The sequence below is a fragment of the Puma concolor genome, unplaced genomic scaffold (genome assembly GCF_028749965.1).
Source record: "Puma concolor isolate L17-30 unplaced genomic scaffold, mPumCon1.1.hap2 unalloc_scaffold_5, whole genome shotgun sequence".
In the NCBI taxonomy this organism is placed as follows: domain Eukaryota; kingdom Metazoa; phylum Chordata; class Mammalia; order Carnivora; family Felidae; genus Puma; species Puma concolor.
Window position 1 is genome coordinate 1,088,149 of NW_028240258.1, and position 24,604 is coordinate 1,112,752.

The 24,604-nt window shown below is 38.6% G+C and overlaps 2 protein-coding genes across 4 annotated transcripts in view; one reads left to right on the forward strand and one right to left on the reverse strand.

Moving 5' to 3' along the window:
* LOC147571165 (putative gamma-taxilin 2) overlaps window positions 1-24,604 on the forward strand; it is a 353,593-nt gene that overhangs the window by 93,953 nt on the left and 235,036 nt on the right. The window lies entirely within an intron of this gene.
* LOC147571166 (heat shock transcription factor, Y-linked-like) lies at window positions 3,934-5,883 on the reverse strand. Its single transcript, XM_086696571.1, is given in 3 exon segments — window positions 3,934-4,098; window positions 4,100-4,735; window positions 5,201-5,883. Coding segments are annotated over 3 exon segments (1,245 nt in total). The 5' UTR covers window positions 5,714-5,883; the 3' UTR covers window positions 3,934-4,002.

A 24,604-nucleotide genomic window follows, 5' to 3' on the forward strand; every position in this document is an offset into this window, starting at 1 on the left:
AGCTGTACTATCTATTTCTTTTAGTTCTTTTAAGGTTTACTTATTTACTCTGTTTCTAGGTTCATAAACATTCCAGATTGCTGTTGTTTTTCATGACGAATTATTCATTTATTATTACGTAATATTGTTTTCTAATCTCTGGTAATTTTCTTTTCTCTGGTTTATGTCAGCTGTTCTCAGTATATCTACTTTTACTTTCTTTTGATTAATGTTTGCATAGTATAGTGTTTCCATTTTTTAATTTTAAAACGTATTTTTATATTGAAATGAATTTCTTATATACTTAGAGTGTTGTTTTCGTTGTTTCTCTTTGTATATCTTCTTTAGTGGCTGTTCTAGCTATCACAGTGTGTGTGTGTGTGTGTGTGTGTGTGTGTGTGTGTGTGTGTGTGTGTGTGTGTATTTCATTATGTAGTTTTCTGGACTTTTTTTTTTTTTTTTACCAGGTTGAGTGAAATGTAGACACCTTATTTTAAATCACCTAGCACTCTGCTGTTTATAGTTGTCTTAAATGGTTGCTTTACATACATTTAGCACCAGCTCAGATAGTGTTATATAATTTAATTGTATTACATTGCATTCTAAAATTTCCATTGGTTCTTTTTTTCTGCTGAAATTAAATATACTTATGCTTTCTACTTTTTCATTACTTTCAAGTATGTTCAAAATTGCTCATTTAGGCTATTTTATGATGGCAGCTTTAAAGCCTTAGTCAGATAATACTGGTCCTCTGGTATTTCTCTGTTGGTACTTCTAAATTTTCTTTCAGGTTGAGAGCTTTCTGTTTCTTGACACAAAGAGTGATTTTTTTTTATTTGAAACTTGGAAATTTAGGGTATGTTTTGAAACTCTGGATGTTGTTCTAATGTCCTTCTCTTGTAGCTAGGCTATGTGATACCACTCCAACAGGAAACTGATGTGCTGCCATGTGGGGACGGAATTCCGGATTTCCTCATTGGCTACTCTTGATGCTTGAGGGGAGAGAGCTACCTATTATTGATGAGTAAGCAGTGACCTACTCCCTGCAGGCCTTACTGGTACCCAAGAAAAGAGGGGTGCCTTATTAATACATGGAACTATTGAAAATGCCAGTTCTCTGCTCAGGCTTTTCTGGTACTACCCCAGCGATGAGTTGGGGCCCTTATTATTGTTTGGTGCAACGGAATTCTAAGGTCCGTCTTAGGCTTTGCTGGCTTTGGTGAGAAGTTTGTCCAGAGTTTTGTGGTTGGATAAACTATAGTATTATTGTCTAACAGTTTTCTGTTTTTGTAAGACACCCCTTGCCTAACCTTGAATGGAGAAAGCAGTCTTTATTAGGGGTATTTTTGATCTGTGCCTATTTGGCACATTTCTGGGTTTCTTTAGGACCAAGTCTGTGATACATAAGGCAAAAAGAAAATCTAGGTACACACTTAAAGATACATTCTCACAGGCACACACAAGCACAAAGACATACTTGTATACACACACACACACACACACACACACACACACACACACACACAAATCCAGGGAACACAAATCCATCTCATCATTCCCTCGTTCTCAGTTCCTCTTTAATACACTTGTTTTCTCCACTTTTCAGAGTCTTTTTACAAAATTTGTTTTATACGTAACACCCAAGAATTTTAGTTGTACTTATGGGATGCATAGGGAATAGTATGTTTGTGTCCTCCATAGAACAGCTGTAGTATTCTTTTTGGGCCAAATGTTGGAAGTTATTTTTGCAGTTGAGTGATTTTAAACTCGTGAGAACCTAAATAAGAAGAATGTTTAAAAGATATAGTTGGTCCTGAATCTCAAGACACCTTACAATAAGTTGTAAATTAAGATATTCTGTGACTTGAGGGTTATATTGAAATCATGTTGTATTATACTTGAGGGTAGAAAGACTTGGGGCACGTAGGAAAAGGATATTCAAGTCACGCTTACCTGTTTTCTGCATTTGCTCATTTACTTTTCATTCTTTTTTTTTTTTTATCTGACACCTTATTCTGGATTTACTCTCGCTGTATTCAATTCCGTATTCTAGCCATCTCCTCCATCCTCGCATTATTTTTCTTTTGGTTCTCTCAATGTTCTCCATTTATGCCACTTAAGTCTTTTTTTTTTTTACATTTTTTACTATTTTAGGACTCAATTTTTTCTTGAAACATTCATGTACATTAAACATGTCGTTGAACGATATTCTCTATAATTAAACATCTGAGAACTAAAGCTAATGATTAAAGACTTAATGGGCATAGATAACCCTTTTCATGTCATGAAACCCCAGGAAGAAGTCAGGATTTCCTATATGGAGCAATAGTTCCACACTTTTCCTGTGTGGGCACAATTTGAAAATATAGGCATATGGTGTGCGATGACAAAAATGTGTTGCCATCTGGGACCTCTGGATGTTCGGATCTGTACTCCATCGCAGTCTCAGCTATCTCATAGGACTAAGTGGATGAATTTTGTCAGCAATGCACTTCAGTGCAATTGTTGTGATACTGCTATACATAAAGAGTTGGTGAGTGTATCACAAATTTTCTCAGGGAAAGACTTGTGAAAGCTGAAGTTGGAGAAGAAATGGTGAGAGAGGCAGAGAAATAATACATATATTTCAGTGAAACAGAAAGGAAAAAGTCCTTTACAGTGGTATTACCCAAAGTATCAAGTTTGCATAACGGTCAAATAACAGGAAACTAACCGTGTATGGAGTGATGCTAGTTTCATTATGTCAAAGTTATTATCTAGTGTACTAGATACTGTTGTACACTACTGTGATCTACCGTTTAAGAAACTTTCCAGTGAAGAGTAAAGAGTAACGAAACTCTCCAGTAGAGAGTAAAGAGAAAATTACGAATTATGGCAGTAGTGAAGGACATAGGAGTTACAAAAATAATTTTGATTGGCTTAAACCACCATTCATTCAGAAACATACATGTAAAAATATATTGTATGGGAGTCACTGTGATCAGTCTGTACTGATGTCCACGACTGAGTAGGAAAAGGCAGTTGACAGGAAACAACTTGGAAGAGGTGATGCATATGCTGGATTGATGAAAGTAGTAGTCTAGTAATTCAAGAGAGAGACTTCTAACCAAGGAAAGAGCTGGTGCCAAATTTGTCTGATGGGAATTGGCATAGCTAAAAAGAGATTGTCTAAATATAGCTCAAAATGGACAGTGAACACAAACATGTGAACCTACTAAGGTGAACAGATGTCACCTCTTTAATAGATTTGTTACCTGTGCTGAATTTCAGGGCTCAGAATCAAAAAGGCATTAAATAACAGCATAAGGAATGAAGCATGGAATAGGCTTTGGATGGAACAAGAAAACAACATAAAGGTTTATATTAGAAGATATAAAAGATGAACACATGCGAGAAGGAAATAAAGGCACAAACAAGCTGGAATGTTTTGAGATCACTAGAGCCACAAACAGGTCCTAGATAATACCAATTGTAAAATTACACAACACCTTGATTGCTGCAATTCATTACTGCATGATGTGATCTTTATTATTCCAGTGATGTATAGTGGTTGCTGCACTAGTGAGAAGATGCTATGCTTTCCAGTATGAACGCATTTTTTAATGAAGACAACCTTTACCAACTAAAATCCAAGGCCTCTTCTACATGACTGGGAGAATGTAATTGACAGAATACTAAATTCTTTGTGTTTGCCTTTTCTAGAGCTCACTTACATGTATCCCTTCCCTGTCGTCCTAATATATGGCTTTATTTGATTCATCGTGGACTGCTTCAGAAACTACATAACTTTGGCTTCTTTTCCTTGCTCCTCATGTCTTTTTTAAAAAGCTGATTAGGTATTAATTTACTTAGGAGGCATGTCAGAGTGGTACTATCAAATGGCCAACAAGTACAATAAATAAATAACAAAGGATTTTACTCTAAATTATTTCAAAAATAAACAAAATGAAACCATAAAGGTGAACATGTAATTTTATTGTTCAAATAAGAGAATTTCCATATTTGGTCATTTGCCAATAAATTTTAATCTTTGTTTTCTTGTATTATCTGGTAGTCCTTTGATAGATCACTTGTAATCAGGATGATGTACATAGGATGAAGACGGTTGATGAGTTGACATTGCAAGTGAGGCAGCAGAGGTATCAGCTATCATTGGCATTGAGAACCATTGGTTGCTTGGTGGTTGAGGGTTAGAAAAACGAACCTCACTGGCTGACACAGCAGGATATCTAGTTGGAAAAGTGCAAGGCTCCACCACTGTTCCAAAATAACTGTTCTGTAAGGGAGATATGATGCCATACTGAGATGTAGCAGTTGTAGTTGTAACAAAGTTCACAGCGTGGCCATTTGCTTGAGTGTAGCTGTCACGTGAATGCGTGTGAAAAGTGGTCAACTGGTTTAAAATGGCATGCTGATCCATTACCATTTGTTCTGACGGCCTAGCTGACGTTGATGACGGTGGAGAAAGATCACTTGTCACGGGGGCAGTTGTATTAGCAACTCTCTGGATAGTAGGACGCTTCCTTATCAGGGGCACATTTAAATTTGTGGAGGTTGACAATGCCCTTTCTCCACTAGTTTCAGCAACAAAACCAGAATTAGGACTATGCACATTACCCTCAGCTCTGCATGGTTTCTTGTTGAAATCTTGAACTAGTGATACTGTGGAAGCATTTTTAATCCCGACTCTTCTTTTCATTCTTACTAAAAGTTGAGGGCAGCCTCGTTTAAAATTTGGATTATGATAGAACTGTAACTAAAACCAAAGGAGAATGTTATTTAGTGACATTCTTCAGTGAAGATATAAGAGAGGATAACAGATTTAATTTATGAAATGTTGACTTAGTTTCATCACATAAAGTCATCAGTAATACATGTACATTGTTAGTGTTTAAAAAAAAATTAACTTACTGGAAATAAACATTTAATTATGGTTGTGAAAATGTAACTGTTACTTACAAGTAACAGTGAATACCACTTTAAATGGTTTCAGTAGCTTATTTAGATAGGAGTTTATTGATAAAGGTCAAAGTTGCTAGCACAGTTTCTTATAGTGCTGAATGATCCATGCCTAAGCTATCCTTAATTTTTAATAAGCATTCTTAAACTTTTTCATATAACTTTAAAGACCTAGTTGCAGTCTATATTTATGAACATATTTACTGATGTATGAAGTACAATTTTATATATTTCATATATAAGCAATAACATTTTTGAATACCTTGCTTAAAACAGATACTTCTTTTTCCTCTGCCAGAAAATCAGCCAGAGAAGCAGATCTTTGGAAACTCTGTCGCATTTTACTAAATCCGTAAAGGTTAAGCTGGCGAACTAAAGTCTTCATACTTCCAGTTTGAAATATTCTGAAAGGGGCCTTTCTCTCCAGAACTTCTTTCTTGAAGAGTTCCTCATCAATCACTATTGAAGTCCCATTCTCATCCCACCAAATTGATTTGAATTGATCACTTTCAACCATGTTCCAAAGTTTTCTGGGAAAAGTCAGAGACAGAAAGTCACTATCTTCGTCTGGTTCAGAGACACAAAATGTGTATCGTGGCCTTTTTATTAAGGATCCTCCTGACAAAGCCTGGAAAGCATTTTCTTCAATCATAGACCTTAGGTCCAAATCCCCAGTCAATGTGGGATCCCACAAAGGAGATCTAACAGAGGCTGCAGAATTAGTCGATCCATCTTTAGGAGAACCATCTTGAATTTCTGAAGAAACATGTGCCATCTCAAATAAGGTTTCTTTCAGCTAGGTTTGTCATCTGCATGGTTTTGAACACTGCAGCTTCAACTGCTGCTTTGGCTTGCCTACACAGGTAATGTATCCAGACCATCACAATGGTTCTCCACCTCAGTAGTTGTGACATCACAAGATGCCTGGTCTCCTAGCAATTAAAGTGTAACATTCAGACAGAGTGTTTCCTTCTTACTATGTGAAATATATTCAGTTAAAATAAAACAGGCCAAATAACGTTAACTGAGATATTGACAAAAATACGAGATCTGCAAAACCTCATTCTTACAGAATCTTTTAAATAAATACATACATAATTATATTTAGACCCTGAACTAAAAATGATTTCCTTCCTTGTAAATATATTCTTTCTAGATTGCTGCCAGTAGCACAAAATCTGGTAAAAGAAAAGTGTAAAATGTGAATAAAACAAAGGATTTTAAAAACTCTGTCCGTTTGGAACTTAAATCTGTGAAACCTGTATTTTTTTTTTTTTTTTTTTTAAATAGCATAACCTTTAAGACCACAGGTTAGTGGTTGCCATGGGCCAGGTGAAAGGGGAATGGAAAATACTATATGAAGGGTTTCTTTTTAAGCTGATGAAAATGTTTAATAACTAGACAGGTGATATTGTACAACATTACAAAGATACAAATAGTCCTGAATTGTATCTTTCTAAGTGGTTATTTTTACATAATGTGTGTTTTGCCTCAATTTTTAACAGTGCAATGAATTTATCACTAATTAAAATAAAACAGAATTCGGTTTCTGAATATAAAGTTAACTTATCTGTGCATCTTATGTGAGTAGTCTGGGTTAAACAATATCAAATACATTTCCATAGTAATATTAGTAGAATACATATGATTTTATTTAGAATGTCTGTACCTGTGAGATAGTCATGAAGTAAAAGGCTTTAACAGAGAGCAGTAGATCTAGCATCAACGAGATCCTAAAAAGTGGGAGAGGAAAAGTAACAAGACACTGTTATAAGTAAAATAAATTTGTATGTGTGTCTCAGGGCAATATTGCTCTTATTGCAATATCAAAAATATTTATAATAAAGAGGTTATGTGGAAAAATGTTTGTTTTTGTAAAATATAATTCATGGTCAAACTGGCTTACATACAACTCCCAGTGCTCGCACCCATCCCAACAAGTGCCCTGCTCGATGCCCATCGTCCATTTTCCCCTCTCCCCCATCGCCCCCCATCAACCCTCAGTTTGTTCTCTGTATTTAAGAGTTTCTTGTGGTTTGCCTTCCTCCCTCTCTGTAACTATTTTTCCTCCTTCCCCTCCCCCATGGTCTTCTGATAAGTTTCTCAAGATCCACATATGAGTGAAGACATAAGCTATTTGTGTTTCTCTGCCTGACTTACTTACTTCACTTAGCATAATACCTTCCAGTTCCATCCACGTCGCTGCAAGGATTTCATTCTTTCTCATTGCCAAGTAGTATTCAGTTGTATATATAAACCACATTCTCTTTCTCCATTCATTAGTTGATGGACATTTAGGCTCTTTCCATAATTTTGTCTACTGTGGAAAGTGCTGCTCCAAACATTGGGGTACATGTGCCCCTATGAATCGGCACTCTACTATCCTTTGGATAAATTCCAAGTAGTGCCATTGCTGGGTTGTAAGGTAGTTCTATTTTTAATTTCTTTGAGGAACCTCCACATTGTTTTCCAGACCGGCAACACCAGTTTGCATTCCCACCAGCACTGCAACGGGGTTTCTCCACATCCTCTCCAGCATCTGTGGTTTCCTAAGTTGTTAATTTTAGTCACTCTGACCAGTGTGAGGTGTTATCTTAATATGGTTTTGATTTGTATTTCCCTGATGATGAGTGATGTTGAGCATCTTTTCATGTGTCTCTTGGCCATCTGATGTCTTCTTTGGAACAGTGTGTATTCATGTCTTCTACCCATTTATTCATTTTTGTTTGTTTTTTGGATGTTGAGTTTGGTAAGTTCTTTATAGAGTTTGGATACTAACTCTTTATCCTATGTGTCATTTGAAAATATCTTTTCCCATTCCATTGGTTGCCTTTAGTTTTGTTGATCATTTCCTTTCCAGTGCAGGTGCTTTTTATCTTGACGAGGTCCCAGGGTTCAGTTTTACTTTTAGTTCCCTTGCCTTTGGTCATATGTTGAGCAAGCAATTGCTGCAGCTGTGTTCAAAGAGGTTGTTGCCTGTTTTCTCTCTAGGGTTTTGATGGTTTCCTGTCTCACATTTAGGTCTTTTATCCATTTGAGTTTATTTTTGTGAATGGTGTGAGAAAGTGGTCTAGTTTCATCCTTCTGCATGTTGCTCTCCAGTAGTCCCAGCACCAGTTGTTAAAGAGACTGTCTTTTTCCATTGGATGCTCTTTCCTGCTTTGTCAAAGATTAGTTGGCCATACGTTTGTGGGTCTAGTTCTGGGGTTTCTATTCTATCCCATTGGTCTGTGCGTCTGTTTTTGTGCCAACACCATGCTGTCTTGATGATCAAAGGCTAAAGTCTGGAATTGTGATGCCTCCCGCTTTGGTTTTCTTCTTCAGTATTACTTTGACCATTTGGGGTCTTTTGTTGTTCCATGCAAATTTTAGGATTCTTTGTTCTAGCTTTGAGAAGGTGCAATTTTGATTGGGATTGCATTGAATGTGTAGATTGCTTTGAGTAGCATTGACATCATAACAATATTTATTCTTCCAATCCATTAGCATAGAATGTTTTTCTATTACTTTGTGTCTTCTCCAGTTTCCTTCATTAGTTTTCTACAGTTTTCACCATACAGGTCTTTCACATGTTTGCCTGTGTTTATTCCTAGGTATTTTACGGTTCTTAGCGCAAGAACCATACAAGAACTTAGTACAAGTTAATGAGATTGACTTTTTGATTTCTCTTTCTGTTACTTCATTATTGGTGTATACAAATGCAACTTATTTCCATACATTGATTTTTGTATCCTGTGACTTTGCTGAATTCATGTATGAGCTATAGCAGCTTTTCGGTGGGGTTTTTCAGGTTTTCCATGTAGGGTGCCATGTCATCTGTGAAAAGTGAAAGTTTGGCTTCTTCTTTGCAATTTGTATGCCTTTTCATTTCATTTTGTCGTCTGATTGCTGATGCTAGGACTTCCAACACTATGTTAAACAACAGTGGTGAGAGTGGACATCCCTGTTGTATTTCTGATCTCGGGGGGAAAGCTCTCAGTTTTTCCCAGTTGAGGATGGTATTAGCTGTGGGCTTTTCTTATATGGTTTTTATGTTCCTTCTAACCCGACTTTCTTGAGGATTTTTATTAAGAAAGATGCTATATTTCGTCAGATCCTTTTTCTGCGTCTATTGTCAGGATCCTATGGGTCTTATCATTTCTTTTATTTATAGGATGTGCCACAGTGATTGATTTTTGAATATTGAACCAGTCCTGCAGCCCAGGAATGAATCCCATTTCATCATGGTGAACAATTCCTTTTATATGCTGTTGAATTTGATTTGCTAGTATCTTGTTGAGAATTTTTTGCATCATGTTCATCAGGGATATTGGCCTGTAATTCTCCGTTTCTTTTTTTTTTTTTTTTTTTTTTTTTTTTTTAGTGGGTCTTTGTCTAGTTTTGGAATCAAGGTAATGCTGGTCTCATAAATGAGTCTGGAAGCTTTCCTTCCATTTCTATTTTTTGGAACAGGTAGAGAAGGATAGGTATTAGCTTTGCTTTAAATGTCTGGTAGAATTCCCCTGGGAAACCATCTGACCCATGACTCTTATTTGTTGGGAGATTTTTGATAACTGATTCAATTTCTTCACTAGTTGTGGGTCTGTTCAAGTTTTCTATTTCTTCCCATTTGAGTTTTGGTAGTGTGTGTGTCAAGGGTGGAATTTGTCCATTTCTTTCAGGTTGTCAAGTATGTTAGCATATAATTTTTCATAGTATTCTGTGATAATTGCTTTTATTGGTTGTGGTATGTCCATTATCATTTGTGATTTTATCTATTAGGGTCCTCTGGTGTTTGTTTGTTTCTTTGTTTGTTTGTTTTTGTTTTTGTTTTGAGAAATCTGGCTAGGGTTTTAACAATTTTCTTTATCTTCTCAAAAAACCAGCTGTTAGTTTCACCGATATGTTCTACTGTTTTGTTTTTGTTTCTGTTTTTGTCTTGTTTGATTCTAGATCATTTATTTCTGCTCTAATCTTTATTATTTCTCCTCTTCTGCTGGCCTTGGAGTTTCTTTGTTGTTCTGCTTCTAGTGCTCTTGGAGTTTGTATTTGGGATTTTTCCTGTTCCTTGAGATAGGCCTGGGGGCCTGGGTTGCAATGTATTTTCCTCTTAGGACTGACTTCGTTGCACCCCAAAGGGTTTGGAGTGTGGTGTTTTCATTTTCATTTGCTTCCATATATTTTAAAATTTTTTCTCCAATTACCTGGTTGGCCCATTCATTTTTTGAGTAGAATATTCTTTTACCCCATGCATTTGGAGGTTTTCCAAACCTTTTCCTGTGGTTGATTTCAAGTTTCAGAGCATTACGATCTGAAAATGTGCATGGTATGATCTCAATTCTTTTATACTTATGGAGGGCTGCTTTGTGACCCAATATGTGATCTATCTTAGAAAATGTTCACGTGCACTCGAGAAGAATGTATATTCTGCTGCTCTAGGGTGAAAAGTCCTGACTAAATCTGTCAAGTCCATCAGGTCCAGTGTACCATTCAGGGTTATCGTTCTTTAGTGGTTTTCTGCCTAGATGATCTGTCCATTGTTGTAAGCGGAGTATTAAAGTCACCTGCAATTACCATATTCTTGTCAATAAGATTGCTTATGTTTGTGATTTATTAATTTATATATTTGGGTGTTTTCAAATTACGTGCATAAACATTTATAATTGTTAGCTCTTCTTGATGGGTAGACCCCATAATTATTATATAATGCCCTTCTTCATCTCTTATTACAGCCTTTAGTTTAAAATCTAATTTGTCTGATATATGTATGGTTCCTCTAGCTTTCCTTTGACATCGAGTAGCATGATAGATTGTTCTCCATCCCCTTGCTTTCAATCTGAAAGTGTCCTCAGGTCTAAAATGGTCTCTTGTAGACAGTTTATAGATGGATTTTTTTTAATCCATTCTGATATCCTGTATCTTTTGATTGGAGCATTTAGTCCATTTACATTCAGCATTATTACTCAAAGATACGGATTTAGTGTCATTGTGATGCCTGGAGATTTCATGCTTATAGTGATGTCTCTGGTCCTTTGTGATCTTTGCAACATTCCACTCACAGAGTCCCCCTTAGGATCGCCTGCAGGGCTGGTTAGGTGGTGATGAATTCCTTCAGTTTTTGTTTGTCTAGGAAACCTTTATCTCTCCTTCTATTCTGAGTGAGAGGCTTGCTGGATAAAGGATTCTTGGCTGCATATTTTTCCTATTCAGCACATTGAATATTTCCTGCCATTCCCTCTGGCTTGCCAAGTTTCAGTAGATAGGTCTGCTACTACTGTTATGTTCTACCCTTGTAGGTTAAGACCCATTTGTCGCTAGCTGCTTTCAGAATTCTCTCTTTGTCTTTGTATTTTGCCAGCCTCACTATGGTATGTCATGGAGAAGATCGATCCCTTTTAGGGCCGAAGGGAGTTCTCTGTGCCTCCTGGATTTCAATGTTTCCTTCCCCAGATTGGTGAAGTTCTGAGCTATGGTTTGTTCAAGTAAACCTTCTGCCCCTTTGTCTTTCTGTTCTTTTTCTGGAACTCCTATGACACAGATATTATTACATTTCATTGAATCACTTAGTTAGTTAGTTAGTTAGTTAGTCAGTCAGTCAGTCAGTCAGTCAGTCAGTCAGTCAGTCAGTCAGTTAGTTAGTTAGTTAGTTAGTTAGTTCGTTCTCTAATTCTCTAACGCTCCCTTCATGGTCTAGTATTTTTTTAGCTCTATTTTCCTCAGCTTCATCTTTTTCCCTAACTTATCTTACACTTCACTTAATCTCCCCTCTGCCCCTTCAATCCTCACTCTCACTGTATCTAGATAATGTTTCACCTCATTTACAGCATTTTTAAATTCTTCATGACTGTTTCTTAGTTCCTTGGTCTCTGCAGTAATAGATTCTCTGCTGTCTTCTGTGCCTTTTTCAAGTCCAGCAATGAATCTTGTGACTGTTATTCTAAACTATTGATTAGATATATTGTTTTTATCTGTTTTGATCAGTTCTTTAGCTGTCATATCTCCCTGGAATTTCTTTGAGGAGAATTCTTCCATTTCATCATTTTGGCTAGTTTTCTGCCTCTAATGTGTTTTAGAAGCTTGTTATGTGTCTTGCACCCTTGAGCACTAACTATTATGTTAAAAAGGGGTCATACACTGTCCAGGGCCTGGCCCTTCAGGAGGTGTTTTGGTGTGTGCTATGTGCTCTCTGTTGTTGTGACTCTGGTTGCTTTGTCTCCCTACGCAGAATGAAGGTTTGGACCCTACATCAGGTGTGCTTTGACTTCTTCACTGAAGTCGCCCTGGGGGGAAAAGGAGGCAGAAAGGGCACAGTGATGGTGGAAGAGGTCTTGTCCCATACAAAGCAATGACAGGGGCAGAGGAAAAGGAAAGAAAATAAAATTGACTAGGCAGAGAACTATATGGCCTATCTAGGGACCATAGAGAGGAAAATAAAAAAGAAGGAGATAAAACAGGCGTAAAGAGAACAGATTAAATATGTTTGCATAAACAAGCCAATAACCAGAATAACCAGACTAGAGAAGGGAAGAAATAAGAAAAAGAAAGGAAGAAAAAACATATACATATATATACGTGTGTGTGTGTGTGTGTGTGTGTGTGTGTGTGTGTGTGTGTGTGTGTGCATATGTGTGTGTGTGTATATATATATAATATATATATATTTATGTATGTGTATATATACACATAAAATAAGAATTGTCCAAAAATTAAATCAGAAAATGCAAAACCACTGGGTGCCTTGGAACCAGTGCTAGTCTGGGGGAGCGACTGTCTGGCTCAGTCAGTGTCAATCTTGCTCTGTTACATAGGCAGTTACCAGGTGCAGAGGGGCCTGATTTGGGGTAGGTGGGTCCCGCCTCCGCTGTGGCCCTTTGTCCCTTCCATGAAGCCCCACTTTGTTCGTGACGGGGAGAAAAATGGTGACACCCGTCTCCTCTCTGGACCAGGTATCCCAAACCACTGTGATCATGGTGTCCTCAATGTGCTGCACAGGCATGAGAGGACCATTATTATTATTATTTTTTTATTTTTATTATTATTTTTTTTTTTGCTCCAGTCTCCTGCGCATCCCAGACCCTTGTCCGGGATTCAAACCCCGATGTCTTAAAGGATCCTGCTCAGTGATCTGGTTCCTGACAGTGCCGTGTGGGCATGAATGAGGTTGTTTGTCCCGCTCTACTGACTCCTCTGCCTCCTGGGTGCTTGGCTGGGATTCAAACCCTGATGTCTTAAAGCATCCGCCTCTGTGCTCCCCAGTAATGGGGAGGTGCTGCTCCGCCCTGCTGATAAGGGGCCTCTGGCCAGCGGGTGCAGGCAGGGATCTTTGTCCTTGCAATGGCTGTAGACCTTCTTTCCACAGCTCTCAGGGAGGAGACGGCTTTCTCTGACTACGGACTGCACCTCTGAGCTAGTTACTGAGCCCAGGGCTGGCTCCGTGGGTGCACAAACAGGGCAACCAGCCCCAGTGTGGAGAAAGCCCCGCAGTTAGAAATTTGATTTTTTCTGGTTTTGTCTGATTCCCATTTGGGGTTTTCTCTTGTCCAAATTCAATCCTACATTTCCACAGCCTCTCTTTCTCTTCCCTTTGTCTCTCCACAGAACGGGATCCTTCCCCTCCGTGCCTACACCACCTCTTTTCTCTCCGAGTTCACAATCACGCACCTATGGCCCGCCAGGGTGTCCCTGTGGGAACGTCTCTCTCACTCTGTAGTCCAGGCTCTTGGAATTCAAAGATTCAAAGTCCTCTGGCCTCAACACTGGTGTGTTTAAGGAATGAGGGAATTTTAGGCCCCCCTACTTCGCCGCCGCAAACGCTTTATTTTGGATAGCATATCATGTACCTTATATCTGCCTAGTTAATGTTTATTGTTCTTTTCTTTTGTCTTGGGAAGAGGTTTCCTAGATTGGAGATTTTGTTTTTAATTATGTTCCTCTATTATGTGTTATGTTTAACCTGCAGACTAAATGAAAAGGAACAGAAGATGAGAGAAGAGTAAGCTTGCAAAATGAAATAAGAGACGGTAATGGTCTAGTTCAAGGTAGGTGAGTTAAAGTCCCTTATTTCAGTAAGAGTGCTTAGAGATTTCAGGTTGAAAATAAAATCAGTTACTTTGAACATAATCTAAAACCATAGAGCAGCAAATTAGGAGCAGCTCCAACACTGCTTTTCAGCTGTTTCTACTTCTCCCATTCTCTGCCTAAACCCAAATATTTTGTAATAACGACATCTGCCATAAATCTGGTGGCTTCCGGGTTTGGTTTTCTGGAGACTTGAGGCTAGAGCTTATTTTGAAATCGAGAAAAGAAGAAATGGTAGTGAGCACTGGGGTTGGAAATGGTTAAACAGCACTGGAGTTAACAGTTAGTAGAAGGATGAACTGTTTAATTTTTAAAGCTAAATCTCAACCAGAGTAGCACAAATGAACTGTATTTTGTTATTCAGATGTTCTGGGGGCACAGACTATGTGAAAATAAACAAGTGTACTTATCATACCTAACTCCTGCTCTGTGACTCTTTTCTTTAGCTTTACACTTTATTATTATTTTTTAATGTTTATTTATTTGTTTTGAAAAAGAGAGAGAGAGAGAGAGAGAGAGAGAGAGAGAGAGAAAGAGCACATGTCGGGGAGGGGCAGAGAGAGAGGGGTGAAAGAAATCCCAAGCAGGCTATGAATGAAGTCATATGATATTTGTCTTTCTCTGACAGACTAATTTCACTTAGCATAATACCCTCTAGTTCCATCCACGTAGTTGCAAACGGCAAGGTTTCATTCTTTTTGATTGCCGGGTAATACTCCATTGAATATATATACCACATCTTCTGTATCCATTCATCCAATCCATCGGACATTCATCCAATGGACATTTATGCTCTTTCCACACTTTGGCTATTGTTGACAGCACTGCTATGAACATTGGGGTGCATGTGCCCCTTTGAACCAGCACACCTGTATCCCTTGGATAAATACCTGGTAGTGCACTGGTGCTGGGTCGTAGGGTGGTTCTATTTTTAATTTTTTCCAGACTGGCTGCACGAGTTTGCATTACTATCAGCAGTACAAAAGAGATCCTCTTTCTCCACATCCTCGCCATCATCTATTGTTGCCTGAGTTGTTAATGTTAGCCATTCTGACAGGTGTGACGTGGTATCTCATTGTGGTTTTGATTTGTATTTCCCTGATGATGAGTGATGTTGAGTATTTTTTCAACCACAATCGGTTGTCTTCTTTGGAGAAGGGTCTATTCGTGTCTTTTGCTCATTTCTTCACTGGATAATTTGTTGTTTGGATGTTGACTTTGATAAGTTCTTTATAGATTTTGGATACTAACCCTTTATCCAATATGCCATGTGCCAAATATCTTCTCCCATTCCATCAGTTGCCTTTTAGTGTTGTTGTTTTTTTATTGTTTCTTTTGCTGTGCAGAAGGTTTTTATTTTGATGAGGTCCCATTAGTTCATTTTTGCTTTTGTTTCCCTTGCCTCTGGAGAGGTGTTGAGTAAGAAGTTGCTGCAGCCGAGGTCAAAGAGGTTTTTACCTACTTTCTCCTTGAGGATTTTGATGGCTTCCCGTCTTACATCTATTTTGGTCTTTCATCTATTTTGATTTTATCTTTATGTATGGTGTAAGAAAGTGGTCCAGGCTCATTTTTCTGCATGTCACCCTCCAGTTTTCCCAGCACCGCTTGGTGAAGAGAGTGTCTTTATTCCATTGGATTTCTCTCCTTCTTTGACCAAGATTAGTTGGCCATAAGATTGGGTCCGCTTCTGAGATCTGTATTCTGTTCCATTGTTCTATGCTCAGTTTTTGTGCCAATCTCATACAATCTTGATGATTACAGCTTTGTAATGCTCTTGAAGCCCGGGATTGTGATGCCTTCAGCTTTGGTTTTCTTTTTCAATATTCTTTGGATATTTGGGGCCTTTTCTGGTTCCATACAAATTTTAGGATTGTTTATTGTAGTTCTATGAAGAACTCTGGTGCTATTTTGATAGGGATTGCACTGAATTACAGATTGCTTTGGGTTTTATTGACATTTTAACAATATTTGTTCTTCCTATCCAGGAGCATGGGATGTTTTTCCATATTTTTGTGTGTGTGTTTTTCAATTTCTTTCATAAGCTTCCTATAGTTTTCAGTGTATAGACTTTTCACCTCTTTGGTTAGATTTATTCCTAGGTATTCGGTTTCTGGTGCAATTATAAATGGTATCGATTCCTTGAGTTCTCTTTGTGTTGCTTCATTGTTGGTGTATACGAATGCAACCAATTTCTGTGCATTGATTTTATATCCTGTGACTTTGCTGAATTCATGGATAGTACTAGAAGCTTTTCGGTGGGATCTTTTGGGTTTTCCTTATAAGGTATCATGTCATGTGCAAAGATGAATCACATTGAGTGTTTTGCAGATGTTGAACCAGCCCTGCATTCCAGGTTTAAATCCCACTTGGTCGTGGTGAATAATTCTGTTAATGTACGGTTGGATCCAGTTGGCTAAATCTCGTTGAGGATTTCTGCATCCATGTTCATCAGGGAAATTGGTCTGTTGTTCTCCTCTATAGTGAGGTCTTTGTCTCGTTTTGGAATCAAGGCAATACTGGCTCCATGGTATGAATTTGGAAGTTTTCCCTCCATTTCTATTTTTTGGAACAGCTTCAAAAGAATAGGTGTTAATTCTTCCTTAATGTTTGCTAGAATTCCCCTGAAAGCCATCTGGCCCTCGACTCTTGTGTTTTGGGGCATTTTTTTTTTTATTACTAATTCAATGTCTTTAGTGGTTATGGGTCTGTTCAAATTTTCTATTTCTTCCTGTTTCAATTTTGGTAGGTTATACATTTCTAGGAATTTGTCCATTGTTTTGAGATTGCCCATTTTATTGGCGTATAATTGCTCATAATATTCTCTTATTATTGTTTGTATTTCTGCTGTGTTGGTTGTGATCTCTCGTCTTTCATTCTTGATTTCATTTGGGTCCCTTGCTTTTTCTTTTTGATCAAACTGGTTAGGTGTTTACCAATTTTGTTAATTCTTTCAAAGAACCAGCTTCTGGTTTCACTGATCTATTCTACTGTGCTTTCAGTTTCCAGAGCATTGATGTCTGCTCTAATCTTTCTTATTTCCTGTCTTCCGCTTGTGTGGGGGATTTAGTTGCTGTTCTTCTTCCAACTCCATCAGGTGTAAGGTTACGTTTTGTATCCGAGACCTTTCTTCTTTATGAAGGCCTGGATTGCTGTATACTTCCCTCTTATGACTGCCTTTGCTGTGTCCAGAGGTTAGGGGCTGTGATGTTATCATTTTCATTGGCTTCCGTGTACTTTTTAATTTCCTCTTTAACTTCTTGATTACCCATTCATCCTTTAGTAGGATGTTCTTTAGTCTCCAAGTATTCGTTGTCTTTCCATATTTTTTCTTATCGTTGATTTCAAGTGTCGTGGTGTTGTGGTCTGAAAATATACACGGCATGATCTTGATCTTTTTGTACTTCTTGAGGGCTGATTTGTGTCCCAGTATGTGGTCTGCTCTGGAGAATGTTCCATGTCCACTGGAGGAGAATGTGTATTCCGTTGCTTTAGGATGAAATGTTCTGCATATATCTGTTAAGTGTTTCTGGTCCAATGTGTCATTCAAAGCCAGTTTCCTTACGGATTTTCTGTTTAGATGATCTGTCCATTGCTGTAAGTGGATGTTGAAGTCCCCTACTATTATGGTATACTATCAATGAGTTTCTTTATGTTTTTGATTAATTGATTAATTGATATGTAGGTTCTTCCACATTTGGAGCATAAGTGTTTACAATTGTTAGGTCTTCTTGGTGGATAGACCCCCTAATTATGATATGATGCCCTTCTTCATCTCTTGTTACAGTCTTTATTTCAAAGTCTAGACTGTCTGATATAAGTATGGCTACTCCAGCTTTCTTTTGTCAACCATTAGCATGATAGAGGAGTCTCCATCCCCTTATTTGCAATCTGAAGGTGTCTTTAGGTCTAAAGTGGGTCTCTTGTAAACAGCATAGATGGATCTTCTTTTCTTACCCATTCCTTTCTTACCCATTGTCTTTTGATTGGAGCATTTAGTCCATTGACATTTTGAGTGAGTACTGAAAGATTTGAATTTATTGCCATTATGTTGCTTGTAGAGTTGGCATTTCTGGTGGTGTTCTCTGTTCCTTTGTAGTCTTTGCTGCTTTCGGTCTTTTTTTTTTTTTTTTTCTTTTTTCCATCCTTTCACTCCTTAGAAAGACCCCTTAAAATTTCTTGCACTGCTGGTTTAGTGGTCACAAAATCCTTTAATTTTTGTGTGTCTGGGAAGCTTTTTATCTCTCTTCTATTTTGAACGACAGCCTTGATGGATAAAGAATTTTTGGCTGCATGTTTTTCTGGTTCAGCACATTGAATATATCCTGCCTCTCCTTTCTGGCCTGCCAAATTTCTGTGGATAGGTCTGCTGTGAACTTGGTCTGACTTCCCTTGTATGTCAAGGACTTTTATTCCCCTTTACTGCTTTCATGGTTGTTTCCTTGCCAGAGTGTTTTGTGAATTTGGTTATGTTAGGCTTTGTTGATGGTCAGTTTTTGTGGAATCTAATGGGAGTTCTCTGTGCTTCCTGAATTTTGATGTCTGTGTCTTTCCCCAGGTTAAGGAAGTTTTCCACTATGACTTGCTCACATAAACCTTCTACCCCTTTTTCTCTCTTCATCTTCTGGGAATCCTATGATTCTTATGTTCTTCCTTTTTAATGAGTCACTGAGTTCTCTTATTCTTATATCATGCTCTTTTGCCTTAGTCTCCCTCTTTTTTTCTGCTTCATTGTCCTCCATAAATTTCTTCTCTGTATAGCTGACTCGCTGCTCTGCTTTATTCATCTTTGCCACTGTGGCATCCTTTCAAGACTGCAGCTCAGTTAGAGCATTTTTTTTATTTCATCCTGATTAGCTTTTACTTCTTTTATCTCCACAGAAAGGAATTCTAATCTATTCAACCCCCACTACTATTCTTTTCATTATGATTCTAAATTCTGTTCAGTCATCTTGCTTGTATGTATGTTGCTGAAATCACTGGCTGTCATTTTTTTCCTGTTCTTTCTTTGGGGTGAATTTCTCTCTTTTGTCTTTTTGAAGGAAGAAAAGGAATTAATAAAGTTCCAAAAATAGAAATTAACCCATTTTTAAAAAACCTAAAAAATCAGATAAAGGATACTAGATCCTACGTGTGTTTTGGTCTGTTTGTTGAAAGACACTTGAGAGATTAAAAAGGGAAGATAAGAAAAGAAAAAAAGGCGGGAGGGGCCGGGGGAAGGAGACGTTTGAACAATTAAAAAATGCATACAATAAAATAGATTAAATGAAATGATTGAAGTAAAATACAATATAAAAAATTCACAACAAAAGTAAAAATGTAGCAGAAAAAAATTAAAGAAAAATCATTTTAATAAAAACGGAATATAAAAATATTTTTTTTCTCTTTCTGTATTCAAGAATAAGAAAAGAAAATGAAAAGAAAAAGAAATGAGTAGGTGGACCAGTGAACAGAATCAAATATGACTGAGATTACATTCGGTTTCCCCTAGAAGTCAAACCATGAACCACTTTATAGTCTGCAAACTAAGCAGGCGAGAGACCGGTGGTGTTCCTCAAGAGCTTGGTTGGCGTGGTTGGGCAGGGCTTAGTGTGACGGTTTGTTCTCCACTAGACGGTGCTGCTTAGCTTACTGGGGTGGATTGTTGTGGCATGTATAGGCATGTATGCGCAATGTGTGGGAGGAGTGAAAATGGCCTCACCCAGCTACCCAGTCTCTAGTATCAGAACTCTGTGCTCTCCCCAACTGGCAATCATGCACCCCTCCTTTGTCTCCAGTTTCCATCCATTCCCCACTCCTACACTCTCCATGACCACGCGGTCATGCTGTCAAGCAGCACCTCCCTCCTGAGTTGTATCTCAGATGGGGATGTTTCCCCATTGTCACTTCTGAGGGCCTGTGGCTTTGACCTGTTTGGACTTTCTGTGGAGGGTCTCGCTGAGCAATGGTGGGTGCCCCTCTGCCCCCAGGAATGTTTGGGAGACTGTGCTGCTGCTGATGCCCAGAGACTGCAGCTGGGCACCAGCCCGTCCCAGAAGAAGTTCTGTGATCATTGTAGCAGCAGCATTTCAGGGATTGTGGCAGATCAGAGCACACATCTGGCACCAGGCTTCACCCTTAAAATCCTTGCTCCAGTACCAGTGAATGTGGCCATTCTCTGAGATCCACTGGGACCTTTACCTGTGGGGAGGCCTCTATGAAATGTCCTCCCAACAGGGAAATGCCTTTCCCCCTGTGGCCTCTCAGGGCTCCACTCTCTGCTCCCAGGGGTTCGCCTTTCCCACCGGAGCTCCGTCAGGTATTGAGCTGTGGAGGTTCAGACTCTGTGCTCCCCCTGTTTACAGAGTCCTAATGGAAATGAAACCCTCTCCTTTCTCTTTTCTCCCTTTTTTGTTCAGTCCCTGTGGCTGTGTCCACTCTTCCTTTTTTTTTTTTTTTTTTTTTTTTTTGTCCTGCTGCTTTTGCAGGGTGGTGCTTTTACCATACTCCCCCGCCCCCCGCCCCCCATCTCCACCCTCTCTCCTCAAGCAGAATCAGCTCCCTGCACTCCGTGGCTTCTCTCCCTCCCAGTTCACCTCTCCATGCCACGTACCTGCTGAGTTTTGTGGTTCAGGTTGTGCAGATTGATGTGTTAATCCTCAAGTCAGTTTTCTAGATGTGCAGGATGGTTTAGTGTTGATCTGACTGCATTTTGGGTACGAGAGAAGCAAAAAAAAAAAAAAAACCTCCCATGCTGTCCCACCATCTTGGTCTTTCCCCCAGTCTTCATTTTAAGGTCAGTTTTGTTTGATATAATTATTGCTATCCAAGCTTTCTCTTGACATCCGTCTATATGATAAATATTTCTCCACCCCTCACTCTCAGTCTGCAGATGTCTTTACGTCTGAAGTATGTCTCTAGTAGGCAACATGTAGGTTGGTCTTATTATTTTTTAACACATTTTGTCATGTTGTATCTTTTGATTGTAGCATTTAGTCAATTTACATTCAAGGAAATCATTGAGAGATATTTAGTTATTGCTGTTTTGCTATTTGTTTTGTTTGTTTTTTTGGATCTGTTTCTTTCCTTGCAGTCTTCTCTAGTGATGTTTGTTTTCTGTAATGATATGCTTGGATTCTTTACTCTTTATTTATTTATTTTTTTTATATCCCTGGGTTTAAAACAAAAATTAGTGTTTAGTTTTGAGAGAAAGAAAGAAAGAGAGAGTGAGAGAGAGAGAGAGGCTGCATGAGAGGGGAAGAGGCAGAGAAAAAGGAGGGCACAGAATCCTAAACAAGTTCCAGCCTCTGAGCTGTCAGCTCAGGGCATGATGGGCGGCTTGAACGCACAAACTGTGAGATCATAGTCTGAGCCAACGTCGGCACTTAACCATTTGAGTCACCCAGGCACCCCTTTATTACTGGTTTTTAATTTGTGCTTCCCTTTCGGTTTCTATATAACATCTTCTGCATATAGCAGTGTGTATTAAGTTGATGGTTGCTTAAGTTTGAGCTCACACTTTACTCCTCTTCTCCCCATGTGCTAGGTATATGGTGTCACACTGATATTTACACATATTTATTTTTACTCCCTTTGTGCTTCATGTTACTCATGATCTTGCTTTTACCCTTAAAGACATTACCCTGTGTCTTTTACCCTGTGACGTTTCTTGTAGGGCTCATTGTTGGTCATGAACTCCTTTGGATTTTGCTTGGGAAACTCCTTCTTATCTCTCCTACTATTCTGAATGATAGTCTGGTGGATAAAGTATTTTTGGCTGCAGATTTTTCCCCTTCAGCACTTTGAATATATCATGGCACTCCCTTCTTGTCTGCAAGGTTTCTGCTGAACAACCCACTGAAAACCTTATGGGGTTTCCTTTGTTATGTAACTGTTTTCTTTTGTCTTGCTGCATTTGGAATTCATTTTAGTTACTGTGTGTTTTGGTGTAGACATCATTGGGGGGTGTAGACATGACTTTGTTGGAGGATTTTTGTGTCTCTTTCATCTGGATGTCTTTTTTTCTTTGCAAATATTAGGGAAATTTTCAGCTATTATTTCTTCAAGTAAATTTTCTGCGTCTTTTCCTCTCTTTTCTTCTTTAGAGCACCTTATAATGCAAATATTAATTACGCTTGATGGAATCACTGAGTTCTCCATTTTGTTTTGTATAGGCTTTTTTCTCTCTCACTTGCTCAGCTTGATTTCTTTTCCTTTCTTGTCCTCCTGGGCACTGACTCATTCTATTTCTTCTAGCTTGCTATTTATTTCATCTAGTTTGTTTCTAATTTCAACTTATTGTGTTTTTCATCTCTAAGTGGTTCTTTTTTATTTCTGTGATAAGGGTCTCACCGACGTGTTCCACTTTTCTCTCAGGTCTATCTAGTATCTTTATGACCGTTACTTTAAGTTCTATATGAGGCATATTACTCATATCACTTTCATTTCATTTTTTTTTTTCTATTATTTTCTTCTATTCTTTCATTTGGGAGATATTTCTCTGTCTCTTTGCTTTGTCTACTTCTCTGTGTCTGTTTCTGTGTGTTAGGAAAGTCTACTTTTCTTCCTCTTGGGAAGTACTGTGCAGGGCACACACTGAAGGTGGCAGCGGTCCTCTATAGTGGACTTAGAGCTGCTGTGGGGATCTGGGCTGTGCTGAGACCCTTGGAAAATCATGTGCAGGTAGCGTAAGCTGTCAAACAAGTTGTGTGTGCCAGCCTCATGAGGTTTTGAAGTGGTGGGGGTCTGGAGCTGATGGCCAAGAAAGAATTCTTGAGACATCTTTGGTGTAAAAAGTGATTTTATTAAAGCAGAGGGACAGGACCTGTGGGCAGGGAGAGCTGCACTGGGGTTGTGAAGAGTGACTGGTTATATACTACGAAGTTGGGGAAGTAAAGGCAAACGGAGACCTCCAGAAAACTTTAATGTGCTAAAGAGGATTCCTAAGATACCAGACGTCTTTCTGTTGTCAAGCTAAGGTGGTTTTCCCTCTAGTAAGGCATTAACATTAGGACTGTAGGGGGTTCCTGGAGGGGTGCTCTACTCTGTATTGGCCTGGAACGTTTGTTGATGGGCTGCAGGTTATAGAGAAATTTAATTTTACCGGTCATTTCCTGCTTGGATTTGTTCTCCACATCAGTATGGAGGGGACGGTGAAGTTTGAGCTCCAGGTGACTCGAGTCTAGGCTATTGATAAGGTTGCCTTTTTCCTTGAATTTACTAAGACATTTGTAAACTTATGGAGATTCCTGTCCTGCATGACAGTGATCTCTGTCAGTTAATCATTTGGTTTTTTTCCCTTTGCTTTGTTCTTGGGCAGTCAGGAGTGCCTGAGGAATATCACACATATTCTACCGGGTGTGGGGGTGAAGTTATGCTAGCTTGTGCCTTGCCCTCAGCCTGCCTTATGTTTCCTCATCATAACCCCCGTGTACAGTTTTGACCATTAAATCATTAAGGTTGTTGATGTGGAAGGCCTTATCTTTGGTAGCCTCTTCCAGCTGAGTAGGGGTGTAGAGATGTCCCTAGCTATGGGTCCATATTGGTCTGTTGGGGAACTTATAGGGGAGTTACAAAGACTGGAGGCAGCTGAATCCTGTGTGGACATGTGTGAACCTCCATGAATAGAAAGGATTATTTATTGTCTTAAAGGTATTGTACTTTTGGAGTCTTGGCATCAGGCAGAGAGACATGGGAGAAAACAGCAAAACATAATTAGAATGATAAGAAAGAGAAGCCCAAATAAAAGATAGTTGACAAAATCCTCCAGTCTAGATGTTTAATCAACCATTAAAGGAAAGAGAGGGATTGTTGAAAGCGCCAATTTGAGTATTCGTGTGAGAAATTTTTGGGGTAATCTGGGAAGTACACACTGCATTTTGTTTTTACAAGACCACAAGTTCCAGCATTTAAAACATCTAATGCCATTCTATTTTGTAGTACTGTCTTATGTATTTGTTTTAGTATTTAATAATATAATGTTATTGAGAGTCATAGAAGGCCCTAAGTGTGTAACAGGTGGTATTTAGCCATTATATAGATTCCCTTTTTTTTTTTTTTTTTTTTTTAGTAAGCAAGTAGGTAATAAATAAGACACTTTTATGAAGCAAGAAAAATGTGGGTTAATGGTTAGAGCAAATTACAAATCCATTGTCTGCCTGCGCTGCCAGTGAGAAGTTTTTTAGATGTCAGGCTTGAAAAATCCTCAGCTGGAGCGGTAACAGGCAGCAGGAATCAGATGGGCTTTTCTGGTTTGTAATTCAGATGTCTATGGTGATCCTTTGGAATAAGCATTGTCAGAAGGAACTGTTAGTAGAAATTGGGGAAAGGAGAATGAAAAAGAAAGGTAAAACCATCATAAGAGAAGTTGCAGGTCTTCCACAGGTTAACAGCAATGAGAAGACACATTAGTGTCTTCCTGTGAAGGGGGTCCATATTTTATTTTACATATAGGAGCCTATGAAGAGTGCTCCTCTAACTTCACTTCAGTGGGAATACGTAATATGACGTGGTAAGGGCCCTTCCACTTTGGAGTTAACTCTCCTGCTGTATTACACTTTCAGCTAGGTCTCCTGGGCTTATATGGGGTGTGTTTTCAGTAACTATCAGATCAGGATTAGGGAGGATATGGTTT